The sequence below is a fragment of the Heterocephalus glaber genome, unplaced genomic scaffold, assembly GCF_053883595.1.
Source record: "Heterocephalus glaber isolate CG9 unplaced genomic scaffold, H.glaber_assembly_v1.0 deba00001504, whole genome shotgun sequence".
Lineage (NCBI taxonomy): Eukaryota > Metazoa > Chordata > Mammalia > Rodentia > Bathyergidae > Heterocephalus > Heterocephalus glaber.
Window position 1 is genome coordinate 47791386 of NW_028258324.1, and position 18992 is coordinate 47810377.

At 42.5% G+C, this 18992-nt stretch overlaps 1 protein-coding gene across 6 annotated transcripts in view; it reads right to left on the minus strand.

The window, feature by feature from the left end:
• Positions 1 to 18992, minus strand: part of Tnik (TRAF2 and NCK interacting kinase) — a 397016-nt gene that overhangs the window by 71107 nt on the left and 306917 nt on the right. For 4 of the 6 annotated variants that reach the window (XM_004834595.4, XM_004834594.4, XM_021254142.2 and 1 more), the window contains 3 exons: positions 18375 to 18579; positions 1338 to 1448; positions 406 to 492 (listed from right to left, as the gene is read on the minus strand). In XM_004834595.4, the coding sequence (XP_004834652.1) occupies positions 406 to 492; positions 1338 to 1448; positions 18375 to 18579 (403 nt within the window). The remainder of the gene's footprint in view (positions 1 to 405; positions 493 to 1337; positions 1449 to 18374; positions 18580 to 18992) is intronic. The other 2 variants (XM_004834596.4, XM_013071572.3) reach the window with 1 other exon arrangement.

Here is an 18992-nt window from a genome sequence, read left to right on the forward strand (position 1 = left end):
TGTCTTAAGAATAAAACTAATAGTCTACAAATGAAATATGACTGCAGAGCCGAGCGGGTTCCTGTGGAAGAGGTGCATTTTGCTGTGATTGTGTTCCAGCATGTTGCAAATGGCCTCAGAAATTACTGTGCAATAAACACAGTGGGTCTCAGTTGCAATCTGAACTTATAACAAGGCTGGATTCATGTTAGTTTCCTAAATAGATGGCGTTAATCAAGAATGTATAGCAATTGTGTTAAGTGTATTAGGACTTGGCAAAATGGGTCAGGAAATGTACTAAGTTTCTATGAGATTTTGAGGTCCATGCAGAACCCTTCTTCTGAAGTGACATGTTAGGAGGAGGACACACAGACACACACAGGATGAGCACAGAGCAGGTCAGCTAGCCGGTGGCTTTCCCATTACCAGAAGTAGAGCTTGTTCATGCAGTAGCTGCTGCTGCAAGATCTCTAACTGTCTTTGCTCCTCCTCTAACTGTCGCCTGATGTATTCCTGGAGAGGCAGGTAGCACAGAATTTGGAAGAACAGAAAGAGAAAGAGAGAGAAAAAGAACCAGTAATTTCAAAGGTGAGAAGAGCTGCCAAATAAAGTGTAGAAGGAAGGAGGGGAAAATTACTCCGATACTTCCTCATAAAACAGAAAGAGTATGGCACACCAAAGCCAAAGCCTTTCAATGTAGTCAAAAGCACAAGCCCTCTTTTTGCAACAGCCAGCTGAGATGACTCACTCACCATTTTACTCTTACTTCACTTTAATAAATTATTTGGCTTTAATAAATCCAGCCACATTTTAAAGTTTTTCATTACAGGTTCCTCTCTTTATAGACTACCTAGAATTAACAATGTTATAAAGTCCCGAGGCTCCTGTTCGAGCAGCAGGGATAAAACAATCATGGGATGCCATCGTGCCTTGTCATTGCAACATAACCAGCCTGAAGTTCCACTTGTCAGGATGTGATTCTCCAGAGAAAGAGAGGCCTGTATTGATGACTCAAAGTCACAGAGACCAAAGTTTGCAGGAATAGAAAGGCTCTTCTGAAGCAATGGAAGAGTAGGAGTTGGTTCCTTTTCATGCTTCAGTGGTACTTTTCAATCAGAAACCCATGGCTGGGGAGTCAGAGGATCCAGGCATGTCAGGGGACTCTGGCCTGGGGAGAAGCAAGGTTGAATGAAAGGGCATTGGCAAAGTTGTGCGTTTGACTTGTTGAATAGGACAGAACAGTTGCTTGAGAAATAATGAAAACTGTAACTGAGTCATCCTAAAAAAAGGTGACCCGCATCCCAGAGACGCCCAGTGCTGCATTTCACTAAGACCTGTGTAGGGCTCCCATGCTGTACCTGCTCATGCTCTGCGCGCCTCCTCTCCTCCTCCCTGCGCATCTGCTCCTCATAGTGCCGGCGTTGCTCCCTCTCCTGCTGCTTCCGCAGCTCCTTCTCTCGCCTTTGTTGCTGTGGGGCAATAAGCAGACAGCCATGATGGCGGTGGCGGGAAGTATTGTGGGTGCTGGGAAACCAGCAAGGAGGGCTGCCCAACTGCAGACATGAGTTCTTAGGAAGAGATATCTAAATGTCCCAGAGCCCTTCTCCCCTGGGCTACTTGGGGGTATATGGGCAGGGAGGAGGTGCAGGGAGAGATTCAAGTTCATGCAGAACACCCTGCCATTTATCACATAAGTGGACCCTGACCATAAAGCTCCTATTGTGTGTGCTCTCCCGGTGGTGGGAGAGATTTTCAAACTAGGGATAGGAAGTACCAATGCTTAATAGGTTTTAATTTTTTCTTTGTATCTGACTTTCATTGCCTTTGATATTCAGAGAAGAAAAAGCGTTGTTACAAACTCTTACTGCAACACAGAAGATAGAAGACCCAAATTACATATCATCAAACTATGAGATTGCTTCTCAATGCTTATGCCATTTGACCTATTTAACACCATGTGACACAAATATTTCACAAAGAATAAAAGAATCAGAGAAGTGAAGTGACACATTCAAGGCCAGACAGTAATAAATGGCTAAGGGTGCACAGAAGTTACTGACTCCCATCTAGGCAACTGCGCTCGTTCATGTACCAAGCTGCCTCTCTGTTTTCTGAAGCATTCATTCATGTCAACTCCAACTTCTAACTTAGATAAGACCTTTATGCTCAGGAACCACCATGGTTATCATGACCACCATCATCATCATGCCATAATTACTTCAGCCCTGACAGTGGAGAGTATGTTAAGCGCCTTACACACTTCGTCCTACTTAATGTTCACAAAAGTCTGCTGAGCTAGGTATTTTTATTCTTACTTTTAAAATGAGAAGACAGAAGCACAGGGGGATTAAGTAATTGTTCAAAGTCATGCCCTGTAAATGATGGAGCTTGATTTCAAAGCCAGCAGTGTGACATTAGCACCCAAGCTCAATCATAACAGTAAATGAAGGGAAAAAAGGAGTGAGAGAAAGACCCCAAATTAATCTGGTTCTTCATTATACTCTCAGGAAAAGAGAACATTTTAGGAGAAGTTGGAACTACACCACACAGTTATAGAAGCCAAGGATTTTCAAACAGGAGAGTCTTTTCCCATGTCTGGCACACTTGGAATTACGTGTGGGGACACAAGGATTGTGTTGGTTGTCCCAGCATCTGGGGAAAATGACTGACATTTAGCACAAGGGGCCAGTGAAATCAAACATCCTCCAACATGCAGGATTGTCACACGATGCAGAATACTTTCTTATGCCACAGGTCCTTCACACACACTTTGAGAAAGGCTAGAGTCCTTTATGTCATATGCCTGTAGGGAACCGATTGGGGGCCCGTTTCCTTGTTACATTCACAACAAAATTTTGCTACATGGCCAAAGAAGCACAAGGTGCTTGGAGTAAAGTGGATCATGACTGGATCACACTGACAAACCAGCTCTATACAACCACGGGAAGAGCTTTTTAAAAAAAGCTCTCTGTCACAGTCCCAGCTAAACCAACAATAGAGATTCAAATGTCAAGAAGCCTCCGAGGAAGTATTCCCGCTATGGCCCTCATGGCAGTCCTCCAGATCTGCTGTCTCTCAATAACCTCTGAGTCTTTGGAGATAAGCTGCATCTTTTGAGACTCGTTATCTATCATTTCCAGATTGACAATTACTTGTCCATCTTAGATTGCAGGCGATGGGGAGCCACTGGAGGGCTTCATGAGGCCAAATGACACGATCAGCCTTTCATTTTCAGATGCCCCATTGGGAGGGGGCCAAGACTGGAAGCTGAAAAGCACTCAAGAGCTCCCACAGATCCAGGCATGAAATAACAGGGCGTTGATGGTATAGGAAAGACAGCCTGAAAATCTCTGTTCATAATCACTGCTCAGGATGGAGATGCAGCCCAAAGGAAGAAAGAGTGAAAACTCTCTAGATTTCCAGTCACTCTAACAGGACTGGACTGGATGCCACCTTAGGAGAAATTAGAAACAGACCAAATAAAATCGCCAGAATTTGATGACAATGGAGCCTTTAAGAATGGGAGAAGCTCTTAGCTAACACGTATGCTGGATAGTGTGATAGAGAAGAACAGGAAAAGCAGTGGCATGTTGGTCCCAGACATGCAATTATGTTTTGCAGAAAAATAATACAGGAGGACACAAGAAGAAAACATCATCATAGGAACTGAGTGAAAAATTTGGATTACAGACCCAAAACAAAGACATTTCCAACACTCAACTGAAGTAAATCCGTGCCAGTGCAGAGAATAAAATAATTATGTGTACATATCTGGTTCCTGGCAGGAAATAGCCCTAATTTAGCTAACATTTCAAGTTTTTTAGTCCAACCACTGGTCTCTTTTGAGGGAAAAAGAACAATCAACACTTTTGAAGATGGAACTGATTTTTATGTGAAGGATTTGTACATTTTCAACTCCTTGGCCAGGAATCAATACTGTTTTATAATTACATGTCACTCAGGTCTTCAGGCAAGGTCTATACAGTATTGACTGCAACTCAAAAAGATCCGGGCTTCCCAAGTACTCTGCAGTTTCTGAGAAAGACCCTAAAAAATGACTAATAAAATAATGATCTCACTCAAATCAGCCTCTACTAACACATGGAGGTGTCTTCCAGGGCTTTGGTTCCTGTAGTGAGGCTGGAAAAATAAATTATTCTCCTAACTTTCTGAGGGCACCCTGCCATTTCCCAGCTGCTGTAACTCCATGCTGATGCCTTTCCTGGAAAGATGTTTACTTTCTCTCCTCCCAGGCAGAGGGCTATTGGAAGGGCATTCAAGCATGTCAAAGAAAGACCAAGTCTCTGGCCTCAAACAGAAACCTTTACAAAGCTTTAATGACTCTTGTTCTCCTCTCAACCTCTCAAACAGGTCCTGGCCCCTGGCACCGGCATATAAAAGTTGTTGAACTGAACAGAGGAAGAAACTCAGGGGAACACAAACACACAAACAAACAAACAAACATACCCCAACAGTACCTTCTTAAATGTACTGTGGTATTTTTCCTCCTATCAATTCTTAGGGAGTATATTATAACATATCTTATGTTTGTTTGAGTATGTTTTAGCAGCTTTGCATTCTAGTTGGAAGCTACAGTATTTGCAGGTCTCTGTTTGATTCCAGCCTTTATCATTCATCATTTTTCACCTAGGGCTGGACTGGATTTGTTGCACTGGATACAGCAGACTGGATAAACAATAGAAGAGATGTAAGCCTCACAGAGCTTGGGACTAGAGCTCGCCCACCCATGCCCCTCTTAGCCTTCACACACTCTCACAGGCCAGAACAATCTTTTATATTGGGCACATATGGGGCTTGAGAATGTTCTTCTAAGAAGAGAGCCACCTATCATTTGCACTGGTGGGATACCTATTTGCTACTTTAGAGAAAGGTATGAAAATAAAATAAAGGGATAGGTGTGTAAGCTGGAAGGAATAGGAAAGCAGACTCAAATAATATTTTAAAATTATATTCATAGTATACATAATGATGATAGAGGCCCTGCTGTCAAAAAGAATGGCCTCAACCAACTACTCTAAAAATCTCGGCAGATACTTCACCTATGTTCAATGGCTTAGAAGTGTATTTTCATCCATATTTTCTTGGAGGCATTGTCAAAAGTTATATTCCTTATAATTAGACATTCAGTAACTCTTACTAACTTATTTTTTTTCCTGGTTGGGGAAGATTGACAGAACCTAGTCTGTAAATTGTCCAGGCTACAACCACTGTTGCCTTACTCACTGGGGTCCAGGTGAGAAGGCCTTTCTCATGTCTTTTGCCTTCTGTTGATGTTCACCAAGGGAGATCTTTTTGGGGAAGGTTCTGATCCTCTCCAGAGTTGTTCCACTCAGGAGACCTCCAGGTGGACTCTGTACAGCTCTACTTTCAAATGAGCTGGTTAGTTAATATTAATGAGGAAATATTAATCCTCGTTACTTTTTCAGTGGATCCTCTAAGGTAATACATTTATTCCAAACTGACTATGCAGAATTTCTGCTCTTCAAATTCTTGCCAAAGAATATTGCCTCAACAATTAAATACCAAATTCTTATGAAAGGCATGTTGTAAGAAACAATCCTCATGGATGTTCATCATGAATGCTGTGGGGTTGGTCTTCCTTTCCTTTTGTTTCTTTAAAGGCTGTTCTTTGATTACTTAATATCAGCAGAAAGGCTTGCACTGACACCAGGGGATTTTGGCCTGGGTAGAAGTGACTGTAATGAACCTTCACGCCATTAAGTTGCATTTTACAATGTTACTGGACTAGCTGACTACAGTTGACTGCTGCACTTATGGCAGAGATATTGCTTCAGACATTATTCACAGCAGAATTCCACCACTGCTAGGCAAGTGTACATGTTCCCAGTGATCTAAGAAACCTTGGCTAGGGACTGGTGCACTTCTCTGATGATACATGCATCTCGAAATTCTTGTATTGGCCTCTTTTCTCAGCTGCCAGGACTCGCAGAGCCAGATTGGATACCATATCCTGCATTTCTGAGAACTGACCCTGCTCCTCCTGCTTTCTTATTTTTTCTTCCACTTTATATTCTTTTTTATTATATTTTTCCTTTATTTCATTTTTAGTTGTTGTGCTAACCTCTGTAAACCACCTTAATTCCTCTTTTCAGACTGAAAAAAAAACATAAAGAAAAATAAAAACAAATAAGATTAAAAAACCAACCTTGACTCTCAGTCCATCTTTTACACTACATTTCCCATCATATGAATTCATACATAAAGGTGACATCTGAGAAATGGTATGTTACACACTGCAACATGTCATTGGGGGCGGTGGGTAGTTCTTGGGGAAAGAACATTCAATCAGAATTAGTGAGCCTGGACCCTGTCTTGCCCAGCCACTAATATTAGGACACTGAAGACCACACAATAGTCAGTGCTGTCCATAAATATTTATTTAATGAATAAGTGAATGTTGTACCACCTTGAAGTCACTTTCACCCAAACTTGAAATGAGGGGGCAGATTAGGTCAATCTTGTAAATCTAATTATTCTAAGAGTCTGAGCTACCTCTCAAAGCAAAAATCAAACCATTCAGACAGAAAAGAGAGACAAAGCAAAATTCTGGGTTGCCCTTGGAGAGCTTCTCTTGCTTTTCATCCTGGGTGACCTCATGGAAGTTGACTGCGGAAGGCTTAGGCTGGCCTCCAGAGGACAGGAAAGCAGCTGGTGCAGGATCAAGTCAGACTCCTTAGGAAGCACCTGAAATCATCCCCTCCACACAGAGCTCTCTGTTCAAAGGCGCTTGGAATGAAAGGACCCAGTGTGGCCCTTTGAATCAAATGCACATCACACATGCCCCTCACTTTAAATAGGACTGCTCTGCACAAGAGTCACAGGGGCTGAACCTAGGACTTGAGGCAGTCACACTCCTGCACACTCCATTTGTCTGCTTAATAATAGCTGCTAAAGTTTCACATTTGGAAGGACTGTTGCAAACCAACCACTGCAGGACAAGTGCATGATTTCCTGCAACTAACATGCGGATGCCAAACCTTCTTTATAGTTAAGAAATGAGAATGATGAGAAAGCAGTCACAGCAATGGAATAAAAATGATGAAAAAGAAGAATCATTAATAATAACAACGAAGACTTATGTAGCGCTTCCTGTGATGCCGGGCATAGTTCTAAAGCCTTATATTCTTATTAACTTACTTCTTACCAGAGTGCCTTGAGGCAAATACTACTATGTCATAGGAGAGATAAGGAAATCAAGGCACTCTCGGGCCAGGATCTTGTTCAAGTTCATTCAGTGGTTAAGTGCAAAGCCAGGCTGCATACTCAGTGCCCTGGTCTGGCCATGCTGCCTCCATGGCTGTGAAAGAAGCAGACTGAGGCATCTACACATAAAAAGTGAAAGATATTGTCCTATGCTTTTTCAAATTGCCATCATTTCTTCTCAGTCTTCATGCTGTCCCCGCTCTTTTCTTTACAGAAACAGCAATCAGAGAACACTGAGAAAGCCAGGCAGCGGAATCTATTTCATTCCTTTCTTTCTACATCAACTTTAACTAGCTATCTAAATGGAGTTTTTTCTCTGGAATCCCAGGGTAACTTTTGATCAGAAGGCAGCCCTGCAGCTCAGCACTGCCAACTTCACATGTACAAGAAAGAGAAAGAAGGTTCTAGGCAGACTGAGCCTCAAGAAGACTTAATGAAAAATTCTAGTTGTTGGTTACTGTGTTTTGCCCAAACTCCTTATTACCCCTGAGCCTCAGTTACCCCAAGAAGCATAGCTACTTGGGTTTTTCTGGATATCACATGGAGGAATAACAATGGCCCAGTTGTCATCCCTACTACCTATGATTCTGTAGGTAAAAGGCAAGTGCAGATAAAACCTTCGAATTCTTTCTGTTGTAGCCTGTAATCCCAGTGCTTTGGCAGGTTGAGGCAGGAGGATTAAAAATCATGAAGACCTTGGCCCAAAATAAAATGAATAAATAAAAGGTATGGGTATGTAGCTCAGTGTATAGGCCTTAAGTTCAATCCCCAGTACTAGGGGGAAAAATCCTTTTGTCATGATTCTAAAGCCTCAGTATGAGGTCCTCAGATTACATTATATGAAAATAAATACACAAGCAACCACTGTATTAATACAATGCTTTCAGATGGGTCATTCCAGCATATCTGAGATGATACTAAAGATGTTAAATTATGTCATATATAAAACAGTTGCAGCAACACTGGTGACATGTGGAGAACATTATTATTGTTTTAAAACATTTTTAGGACTGATGTGGAATGCATTTTAGTATATTTGGCATACTTTATATTGATGCCTAGATATCACACAGGTTTAAATAAATGGCAAGATACATTTTCTAACATTAGGAGTTGTTAAAAAATAGGATGTGCTGCCTCAACCCCATAGATGTACAAGGAGAGATACGTCAAACAGGTTGAATAACCCTATTTGAAGGATATGATCAGAAGGATTCTTTCTTTGAGAAGGGAACTGGCTGAGATCACTTTTGAGGTCCCTTACATTCCACAGCCTCTATGATCCTATAGAACTGTTCAATGAAGGTATAAAACTTGAAAACAATTCAATTTCAATGTTATGTGAAATAATAATTTCAGTGGAACGATTTTATTGTCAGTGTTGTATGGTTAGGACTATGTAATGAAACTGTGAAACACAGGAAATGCAGGCTAGGCATAATAAAATAGTCTCCAGGAAGACCTTAGGCAATGGAAGGCAGGTTTGTGATGCCAAGTCCAGGCTGGCATGGGAAATCCATACCTACTCTAGATACCAGTCTGACTCCATGGTTTTTTCCCAGTATAAAATGCTGTCAGTATAAATACTAGCATGTCCTTTCCATTCCTTGCAAGTGTACGAAGAGGTATGGGTAAAAGGATATCAAATTTCAGTAGCATTTTAAATTATGATGTAGGAATTTAAGGCAACTTCCTCAGCATGGTAGAAAACTCTTATCACAAGATCCAGGGGACAAAGCAGACAAAGCCAGGCCTCCTGCTGAAGGGCATGTAAGTGAGAGCAGGAAGCCTTTCTGAGACGAGTATGGTGGTGCACACTTGTAATCCTAGCACTTGGGAGGCTGAGGTATGAGGATCGCCATGAGTTTGAACCCAGCTTGTGGCTATGTAGTTCACAGCCAGCTTGAACTACACAGAGAGACCCTGTCTCAAAAAAAAATGAAGCTTTTCTGGGATCCTTTGAGAAGCAGGGATCCATATATCCATGGAGATCACAGCCCTTCTGAAACACTAGTTTGGTGATTTATACCATGTGATTGGACCACTGGCAGATGCTTCATGTGCAGATGTAGTCCCAGACAATGAGGTTCCGATTTCCCAGATGTTTCAGAATTTCAGTTCAGCTATTGAAATAACAGCAAAAAGCCAGCAAAGAGGGGTCAGTCTTTATGTGGATGCTAATAACATCTAGAAATAAAGGCTGCTCTGCTTCTAACCAGCAGTCACCACTCCCAGGACACATTAGGATGCCTATAGTTAATGATTAAGTGACTTAAAGGCCACTTCTCTGCAATACCAATGAATTAATACTTCAGGTCCTAAAAAGGGGTGAATTACTCTTGCTTACGGTCCTTTCTTCTAGGTCAGGCTTGGGCATGTGTCCAGTGGGTGAGAATGCTGCACTGGTGAAAAGCTACATTGATTTTCCTGTCTCCTGCTCTGCCCTCTGAAGTTGCTCAAGCTACATTCTCCTGGGAGTCTCATCCTGGAGAAACATGATGCAGGGCAGCAGTGATCAGACAGCTAACCTGAAATGAAAACATTTCCTTTACATGCAACACTCTTCCTGAATTTATTTGGGTGCTTACTTGGTGCCAGGTTGTGATCATTACTTGTGATATGTCAATGTTAAGGCTTGTGTTCCCCCTAAACCTCACGTGGCCATAGGTGGGGCTTTTGCAGATGTGGCTGAATCTAGAGTGTGTGACTGATTCATGGTGCAATGATAGGATTAAGAGTAGGTGATTACTAAATCAACCCACTGATTGGTTTGGCATCGCCCTCATCCTGGTAGCCTGGATACAATACAAAGGACAGAAAGAGGTTTCTCTGGTCCTTGCTTGCTTTGCTAGCTTCTGCCTCCCGTGAACTGTTTCTTCTCTGCGATGCTTGTCTGCCATGCCACCCTGCTCTGGAGCCAGCCGACTATGGACTGAAACCTCTATGAACTGTGAGCCAAATAAAACTTTTCTCCCTTAACTTTGAGTGTCAGGTATTTTGTCTCAGCACTGAGAAAAGTAACTAAGACAGCTTCACTTGTATAAGAACACTTAGTAGATTAGTAAAGTTCTGGGTGTGTTTGTGGGTGATTCATACATAGCAAACTGAGAGAGGAAGACCCACTGTGGACATGGGTGACACCAACCAATAGGCTTGTAGTTGGGATGAGATAAAAAAGAAAAGAAAGAAGGGTTCCTTGTTTTTCTTGGAAGAGCTCCAGCCTTCAACAATGTCTTTGAACATTTGTCTTCAGCTTCTTCGGCTTTGCAACACAAACTTGCAGCGACGCTACAGTGAGCTTCCAGGCTTTTGAGCTACTACTGCTTCTGGACCCTCCAGCTCTGTGGGCACAGACAGCCATTTTGCATTCTTCCATTTCTGAGTCCTAAGACAGCCACTGTGACTCTCTGGCAACTGATCCTGTAAGCCTACCTAATAAATCCCTTTGTATAATTATACATATATTTTATATTAGTTCTGCTCCTCTAGAGAACCCTGTTTTAAATGTTTTGTATATATTAACTCATTTAATCCTTTAAACTATTACTACTCCATTTAAAAAATGGACAAACTGAGGCATAGAGAAGTCATGTCTTGTCCAAAATTACAAAGGCAGCAAGTGGCAGAGGTGAGAGTGGACCTCAGGCAGTCTCTTACTAGATTGCCTTGGGCTCACTTTCTTGCTGAGAAGGTTATTCCTAAGGTATTATTTCCCTGATACCCAAAAACTTATTATTCAGACATTACACGATCTCTATCTTTATATAGGTCTTGTTTACATACTGGTAGGAGATGAGACTTTATGTAGCTACTTAGTAGCAATGATGGGATCATATTATACAGTGTTGGAAGTGACAGCAAGATATACTGGTCAGAGCATCCAGCAAAAGGCAGTTTCTTCCCTGGTAGCTCCACTGAGCTCTGCTGGGAAGAAGAGACTTCCCAAGGTGGCAGTTGACCCTGCTAAGCAAGGTGCACCCACAGGGGTGATGGATAGGCTTTCTTGTCGTGCTGGCAAGGCCAAGACTCTGGTGAAGCCAACAGCACACAGAAGAAGGCTTCGAAAGAGGACTGAGAAATCCAGATTTTATAGTAAACAGGTTTGGTACATTGGGAAATTAAGGAAGGCAGAGAACGGAAAGATGTTATCTATACCGAGAATCATTAAGATAAAAAAAATCAAAGTTAACAATACTTTGAGATTGTCAGTTCCAAAATAATAAATATTCACCCAACAATATCAGTCCATTTCTCGTGTCAGGGATTTTGCCAAGCCTTCTGTGTATATGGTTTCATTTGCTTCTCACAATAATACTGTACAGTAAATATTATTATACAGAAGTTTCACGTAAGGTAGCTGAGGTTCAGAGACATTAAATAATTTGCCCAAGATCACATAGCTAGATTAAGCCTTGGCCTCTCGGCCTACAGAGCTGGTTGGTGTACTTCACCTCCATACTAACCTACCAGCTGGCCATTTAAAAATCATAGACTTTTTTTCTTCAGGAAATAATTGAATTCTTCCTGATATTATAGTAAACATTCTTCCCAAAGAGTGAAAAGAAGTGTACTTCCTGGTACATTTATTTTGATAAACTTGAGATTTTACTACAGCACACAAAGGAGTTCAAAGTTTCAAAGATTATTTCTCTGACTTTAGTCCAAGTACCCTGGCCAATAACAATAATAACTAATATCTATGGAGCTCACTATGTGTTGGTGATATTCTAAGGCTTTCTGTGAATCACTTCATTACTCTCCATGTCAGCTCTGTAAGAAAAATGCTCTGGGTATTCCTGTTTTACAGAAGGGGAAACTGAGGCATAGGAAAGTTAGTGATCATATTTAGGCTTACACACCTAATAAAGAATAAAACTGGGATTTGGACATCAGCAGTCTTGGATCTAGTGTTGTTGCTGCTACCAAAATATTACGTTCCTCTCAATAGAATTGTATCTCATGCTGTGTTGTCAAATATGTTTAGAGCTTTAATATGTTGTCCTGTACAGTGAGTCTTTTCTCTTTTTTTTGCTTAAATTCTTTCATTGGTACATTTTAGGTATACAATATGTTTACATTTATCATTGGGTGTTTGTACCTGTACATGATGTATCTTGGTTCTTATTTTTTCCCCATTACCTGTGCGCCCTTCACCCCCTCCACCCTTCCCTATTTACACAGACTTCATTTCCATTTTTTTTCTTTTTTCATAATTTTTCCTTTCCATTCTTTCCTTTCCCCATCTCTGTACAGTGAGTCTTAAAGGGACATATAGCTTCCCTCTCTATTTTTGGAAGGTATTGTCTAAAAGGATCTGGGAGAAATTAATTAGGTTCAAAAAATACCCACTCACTACTGTGGCTTCTTTGGGACTGGGATCCAGCTGGACAGCTTCTCTCAGACTGGCCTGCTACACTAAGTGAAAAGTTAATGCTAAGAGAGAATGAGGGCAAAAGTGTTATAGAGGAGCATGTAACTACAAAATGGAAGCACAAGGTGAGTCTTATTAGCAATATTTAAGCTGATTTGACACATCCTTCAAAAGAGAGCTCTGTTGAGCTTTTGGCCATTGAAAAATTCTCTCTCATCCATTTTCTTGGTTAATCCCAAGGAAGCTTCAGTGTGGCACCAAGCAGGGTCACAACAGACGGACAGGCAGGACATGCATGTAGCATGTGGTGCCCTCATGTTCAAGCTGATACCTTTCCACCCCAAGTCCAGATCCTCTGACTTCCTGAGAGGATGTTTTTCTTCCCCCAAACAGAGAGAGAGTGAAAGCCTTTCTAGAGAGCACTATATAGAAACTACATTTTAAATATCTTGTCACTGAAGCCAATGGATACTGCTGAATTACTTGGTCTTTGGGCAGCATTCTGCAGAGCTGGCCCCTTTAACTCCTTTTGCATGCCTGAATCCTCAATTTTCTTTCCTTCTACAGCATCAAACTCTCCTGGTGTGTCTCCTACTCTCTTATCAATTTTCTTTGCTGGTTTTTCCTGACCTGTTCTGAGTTCTCAGAATCCATGATCAAATATTTCCCTTACTATGAACCAGTAATTTCCATTTCCCACCACACCCCTTTAATGGCTGTACCCACACAATCCAACAGCATCCTTGGTGTGACTCGTGGTGGCCTCATATGCATCTTAATCTCATTATATTTGAATTGATCTTACCCTTCTCTCCTCATCCATATGCTTAAGTCTGACATTGGGGAACCTTCTGTCCCAACTCTCTGTTACTCATCTCTGAGGTCTAATCATCCACCATATCTTGCAGGTTCCGAAGGCCAGAGCTCTGTCACACTCCACTCTGCCAACTGTCCACCTGAAGTGGCATCCCTCTGGCTTGGACTGACCTGGCTCCTCACCCACTCATGCTTCCTTCCAATCACATTCCTTGCAGCAATCAAAGTTTCATCTTAAAAAAGGCAGATCTGATTATTTTCCCTTGTTTGAAGGGTTTTCTGGTCTTCTTATAACAAAATTTAAAGGTAATAAACTTGGCCTGCAGGGCTCAGTAGAAATGCCTGCTATCTCCAAGGCTCCACCCCCTTTCTTTAGCTGGACTCTGGCCTACTTCCCTCCAAGCCAGGCCTGGCTCATGTCCCTTAGCAAGCATTTCTCCCCTACCACTTCAGCTGCCACAAAGAAAGAAATGACCATTCAGTGACTCTCTGCTCAATGCCCACCTCCCTCACAGTCCGAATCTTTCTGACAGCAGACTGCATTTTAGTGTCCAGCGTATGCCTTTACAGCAGAGGTGCTCATTAAATATTTGTTGAATGACTGCCTACAGGCATAGGAAAACATCAGCTTTGATTCTACCTTACATTCTTAAAAAACAAATGACCCCAGTGTCCTCAAAAGTCCAAGTTGTTCACAATTAATCACTATAGGCTTATAGAGAATTCAGATTATTTTAGGTTACCAAGCTCTATTTTCTACATTTACGCTTCATTGTTAATGGCTAATAAGATATAGGCAGTATTTCTTTTAAAATTTTTTCAGGCAATGGAACAAAACCAGTATTTTGTTTTAGTAAAGCTAGAACTCATTGTTTTCATAACTGAACAATATTATGATAATCTTGAAGGACACTGAAAGGGACCTTGGTGGTTTGAAAAACTTAGCCCAATTCTCTGAAAAATAAAATTTACTGTTGTGAAGCAGACTAGTTGATGCTCCTGAGATCAGTTTGATCCATTCCTGTACCTTCAAGATTTTGCCCCCCAAATGAAGGTATAGAATGCTCTCAGCAAGTTAAGACAAATATATAAATCACTAATATCGTTGCAAAATTCTTGAGCAGATTGAAACATCACCATGAATCTGCTCACAATGAGACAGATGAAAAGAATAGGAGTCACACCTCTAGGGCCCCATCTTTGTTTGGTGACACTGATGCAGAATGAAACAAGTTGCATATGTATAAGCAAAGGAACAGAAGCCAGAAGAAGTTCTCTGGGTACTTTTTCACTATTGATGTCCTTCCCTTAGCTGAGTTTAATCGTTCTTGGAACTTAGTTATAAATTGTTTATTTTATCACTTGTCAAAACCTGAGCCAAGTCCCTACCATTTAATTGGCCAGAAGCCACGTGCTTATCATAAAGCTGATAAATGACTATGTTCAGTGTATAGTTAAAGGCCTCTAAGAATATGCAGACACTGATTAGAACCCAGCCAAATCCACGTGGTTACCCATAAATAGCAAAAGATACACAGGGCTTCCTTAGAAACCCTCCAGTGGGAGGTGACGTCTGCCATCACCAAATACAAAGGCTACAACCTACACAGTCCTGTGTTACCAAAGGCTGGCTGGGGGAGGGGTGGTTTAACTAGAAGCAGAAATGTATTTACCAGTATGCCTACAAAAGTCCATCTGACTCTCAAAGAAGCTAAAATTTCAGGCTGAACTAAGGTTGTAACTATTTCTAGGTGCCCGTGTAGCCCACATTCTCACTATGCCATCAGAAACATGAGTGGTCACCATCCAGAGGCTGGGTGGCAGACATGGCTGGGGTCTAGCAGAAGCAGGACACAGGACAGGAATTTTTGGTGGCTGAGACTGCTGTTACTTAGGGGTTTAGAATTTACCACCATCTGTGTATTTAGTATTTTTTCCCCTTCTCTATTGATCTCTAGAGTAAGACAATGGATCTAGAGATAAAGCAGTATGACTGGCTGGTATAATGTCCAGCATTCCTGCTTCTGCTGAGAAGCCAGGGTTCACACCCACTGTCACACTGAGCAGAGGATTCAGGTCCTCGTGCAAGCCTTGACATACAGAGTGTCTCTGTGAACACCTGCACCTCACCAAGCTGCATGCTGCTTGTATCCATGATGGCAGCTCCAGTAGGCAGGTCTCACATGAGCATGAGAGACTGATCCTGGCTCAAAGCTGAGCTCCTGCTGGGCACAGCTTCTTTGCCTTCTACAGAGACTTTTGCCTTGTTCAGGGCAAAAGATCACATAGGTGCGGGGTAGATGAAGAACACGAAAAGCATGCAGGCTATGTCTCATCAGCAGAAATGTAGGACACAGGCCCTAACTTGGTGCTTAGACTTTGCCATCTAATTCCTTGGATTTGAAACCTGGTTTCTTCTAGAGCTGTGTGACCTTAGCAAGTTATTAACCTCTCTAAAACTCAGCTGCATTATCTTTAGGCTGGAGATGATTGTGGGGATTAAGTAAGATGATTTATGCAATGTGCTAAATGTAGTATCTGTCATGGTCATTGATTCATACTCAACAGAAATTATTCTAGTAACTTGATGAATAACTATATGGAACTCAAGTAATCACATTAGGTGTGAGCAGAAGGAAATCTAAAAAATAAAAGCAGAATGAAACAAGGCACCATCTGAAAAGACTGCATTGAAGATCTAGGTATGAGGGCCAACAGTTTGTGTGTTAAAAAAACCCAACAAATTCACACAATTGCATGTGTATGTACATGAAAGTATGCATTCTGGAGAATTTTAAGTGTTTTATGGATGACAGCAGGGATTTTCTAGAGTTAGATGGTAAATGTCTTCAATCTGAGACTCTGTGCAACAAATGAGCAACCAGACAGGGAAAAGGTTTCCAAGCTATGATGCTCCAGTGAGTGGAGGGACCTTGAGGGAAGAAACTGCCACCAGGAAAGAAGCAGGAAAGTCAGAGGTCTGAGGGCAGCCCCTAAGAGGGGGTTCCATCAGCAGTGTGAAAGAGTGGGCTCCATGGTCCTAGGGAGACCTGAGAGCCTGAAAGAGAGGGTGTAGCCCCAGACTGGGGGCCAGTACAAAAGGCCACAACATGCCTGTGTGGAGAGAAGGTAACACCAGGGCACAGGTGCAAACCTGGGAAGTAACTGGAGGTCACGAGATGCCTCCCATTTCTACACTTTGTACACCACTCCAGAGATCCATCTAACAGGATGGACACCCACACCTCATCTTACCCCACCTTCACCTGCTTCTTAGATGCTTTCTTCCCTACACACCATAGTGTCTCTGTCTACAATATCCTATATCTTAGAACATAAGATAGCAGGTGGACTTCGAACTTTTCATGCGCTGAGCATCCTTTATACCAACATTATAAGCTTAGATTGGAAAGAGCTTTACTTGCTATTGTTGCTTGGAGAAGCCTCAAGGTCCAATTCTGAGGATCACAGTTTAGGGCTTTGATTGTATACCTACTTACTGTCTCAGGAAAGGCCTACATGAACACCAGGTTCAGTGGGTCCAGGATGTAAATTCTCACTTTGCATCTTACCAGCCCTGTGATGTGACATTAATTACTTCTCCTTCCTGACCTCAGTTTCCCATGTGTTAAATGGGGAATGCTCTTTGCATGAGAAATATGGGTGTATGTAGAGATAACAATACATGAGATACTGAATACAAGCAAAGCGCCCTGCCTGCTAGTTGGTACATAGAAACCACTCAATAATCACTCAGTGATTGCAGTTGTCTGGTATTACCATTGTTGCTCTGAAGCTAATATTCCAGGGACATAATAGGTTGATGGGATTTATTGCAAAGTAGAACTGAGGCCCTCACTGATTTCAACCAGGGAGGCCAGACCTTCATGTATCATTTAAAAAGCAATCTGTTCCTAGTGTATGCAATTCACCACCCTCTAACCCTCAGTGGCCACCTGACAAAGCATGGGAATTGCTACAGACCCATTAAATGAAGAGCAAGCTGGTGTTTGGGAGACCAGTGAAATTACTACCCCATTACTGAGCAGTTAGTGAACCTTGCATTTGCTGCCCAATTTTCCAATAGCTAAGCATGCCCAGTTTCCTAATTGTCCAGAGGCTTTGATTTATCTGGCTGAGTATGGAGGCTGGGAAAAAGGCTTGAACAAATGTCTGTAAAACCACACAGATAAGAGTGCTATGCAGGAACTGGCTTCCTGTGTGGTTTTCCACACAGATGTCACCAGTGTCTGCTGCTGGAGGATGGCTATGGGTACAAAGGGCATGTGTGGAAGAACTTGTGAAAGGCTATGCCCAGTGCCCAGAGGAGTCTCAATAGGTAGGCCCTGATTTTCCATACTTAGCATTTTGCTTACCTGCCTATTCACTGTGGTCTCATTAACACCTGCATTTCACCTCTCAGCTATTGGCTCATTCATTCAAATATTAACTTATCCATCCACAAATATTTACAGGCCACCTACTATGTGGTAGACATTACACTAGGTGCAAGTGATACACCAAGTAATAAGAAAGAGAAAGTCTTGTGTCCTCATGGAGCTTACATTCCAGCGGGGAGAGAGAGGCAATTTTTTTGAAGGTGGCCAGAGCTATGTAAAAGTAATAAAGCAGAGAAGGGCAATAGAATAGGGTAGAGGAAGAATGAGGGATGCAATTTTATGTAATGTCGTCAGGGAAGGCTTCACTGAGAAAGCCACACGTGAGCCAGACTTGAAGGGGTGGAGGCTTTTGGCTGCAATTCTGCAATGACCTCGATACCATAAAAAGTGAGGGAAGTCTTATTTGAAAGAGCACTCAGGCCTCATCTTCCTTTGCAGATAGGGTGTGTGAGCACCAGGCAGGTGGGGGCCTTGACCTGGAAGGTACAATCTGAGCCCACCATGGATGGCCAGGGAGTCACCAGGTAGGGAGGTCAGTGCAGAATGGCCTGCACGGCCCTTACCTCTTCCAGCCGCCGCCGCTGCTCCTTCTGCTCCTCGATGCGCTTCTGGCGCTCAGCTAGCAGCTGCCTCTTGTGCTCCTCATTCTCCCGCTGCTGCTGCTCCAGCTGCTGCCTTCGAAGGGCCTCTGAACGCTCCTTGTTGGCCAGTTGGAGTCTCAGAAAGTCCCGCCGCAGGGTCGACTCCCCAGGCAGGTTCAGGATGGAGCTGTGGGTAGGAAAGAGTGATTAGGATCCAGCACAGGGCAGGGGCTATAGCTACTGTGAGTCCCGGGACCACAGCGCCCACACATGGCTCCTAGATTTCTTGTTAGTTCAATCATTCACCCTGAAGAAAGACCAGGTCAGGGAAGAGGTGTTCAACCTCTCCTTCGGTATGACTGTGGCATATGCTGTCTCCACCCGGAGGGATGTCACATCTCCAGAGTCATCCCTTCCTCCAGGAGAAGCAACACCACTTCCTCACCCTCGTGATGGCCAAGATTTTTTTCTTAAGACTTTAGTGAGTTCCCCAAGCCAGCTTATCTTCATGGGTAAGAACGGTAAGCAAAGAAAGATGAGCACTGGGAAGCAGTCAGGGGCCGACTCTACTTAGACCAGCACAGATCAACCTCATACACA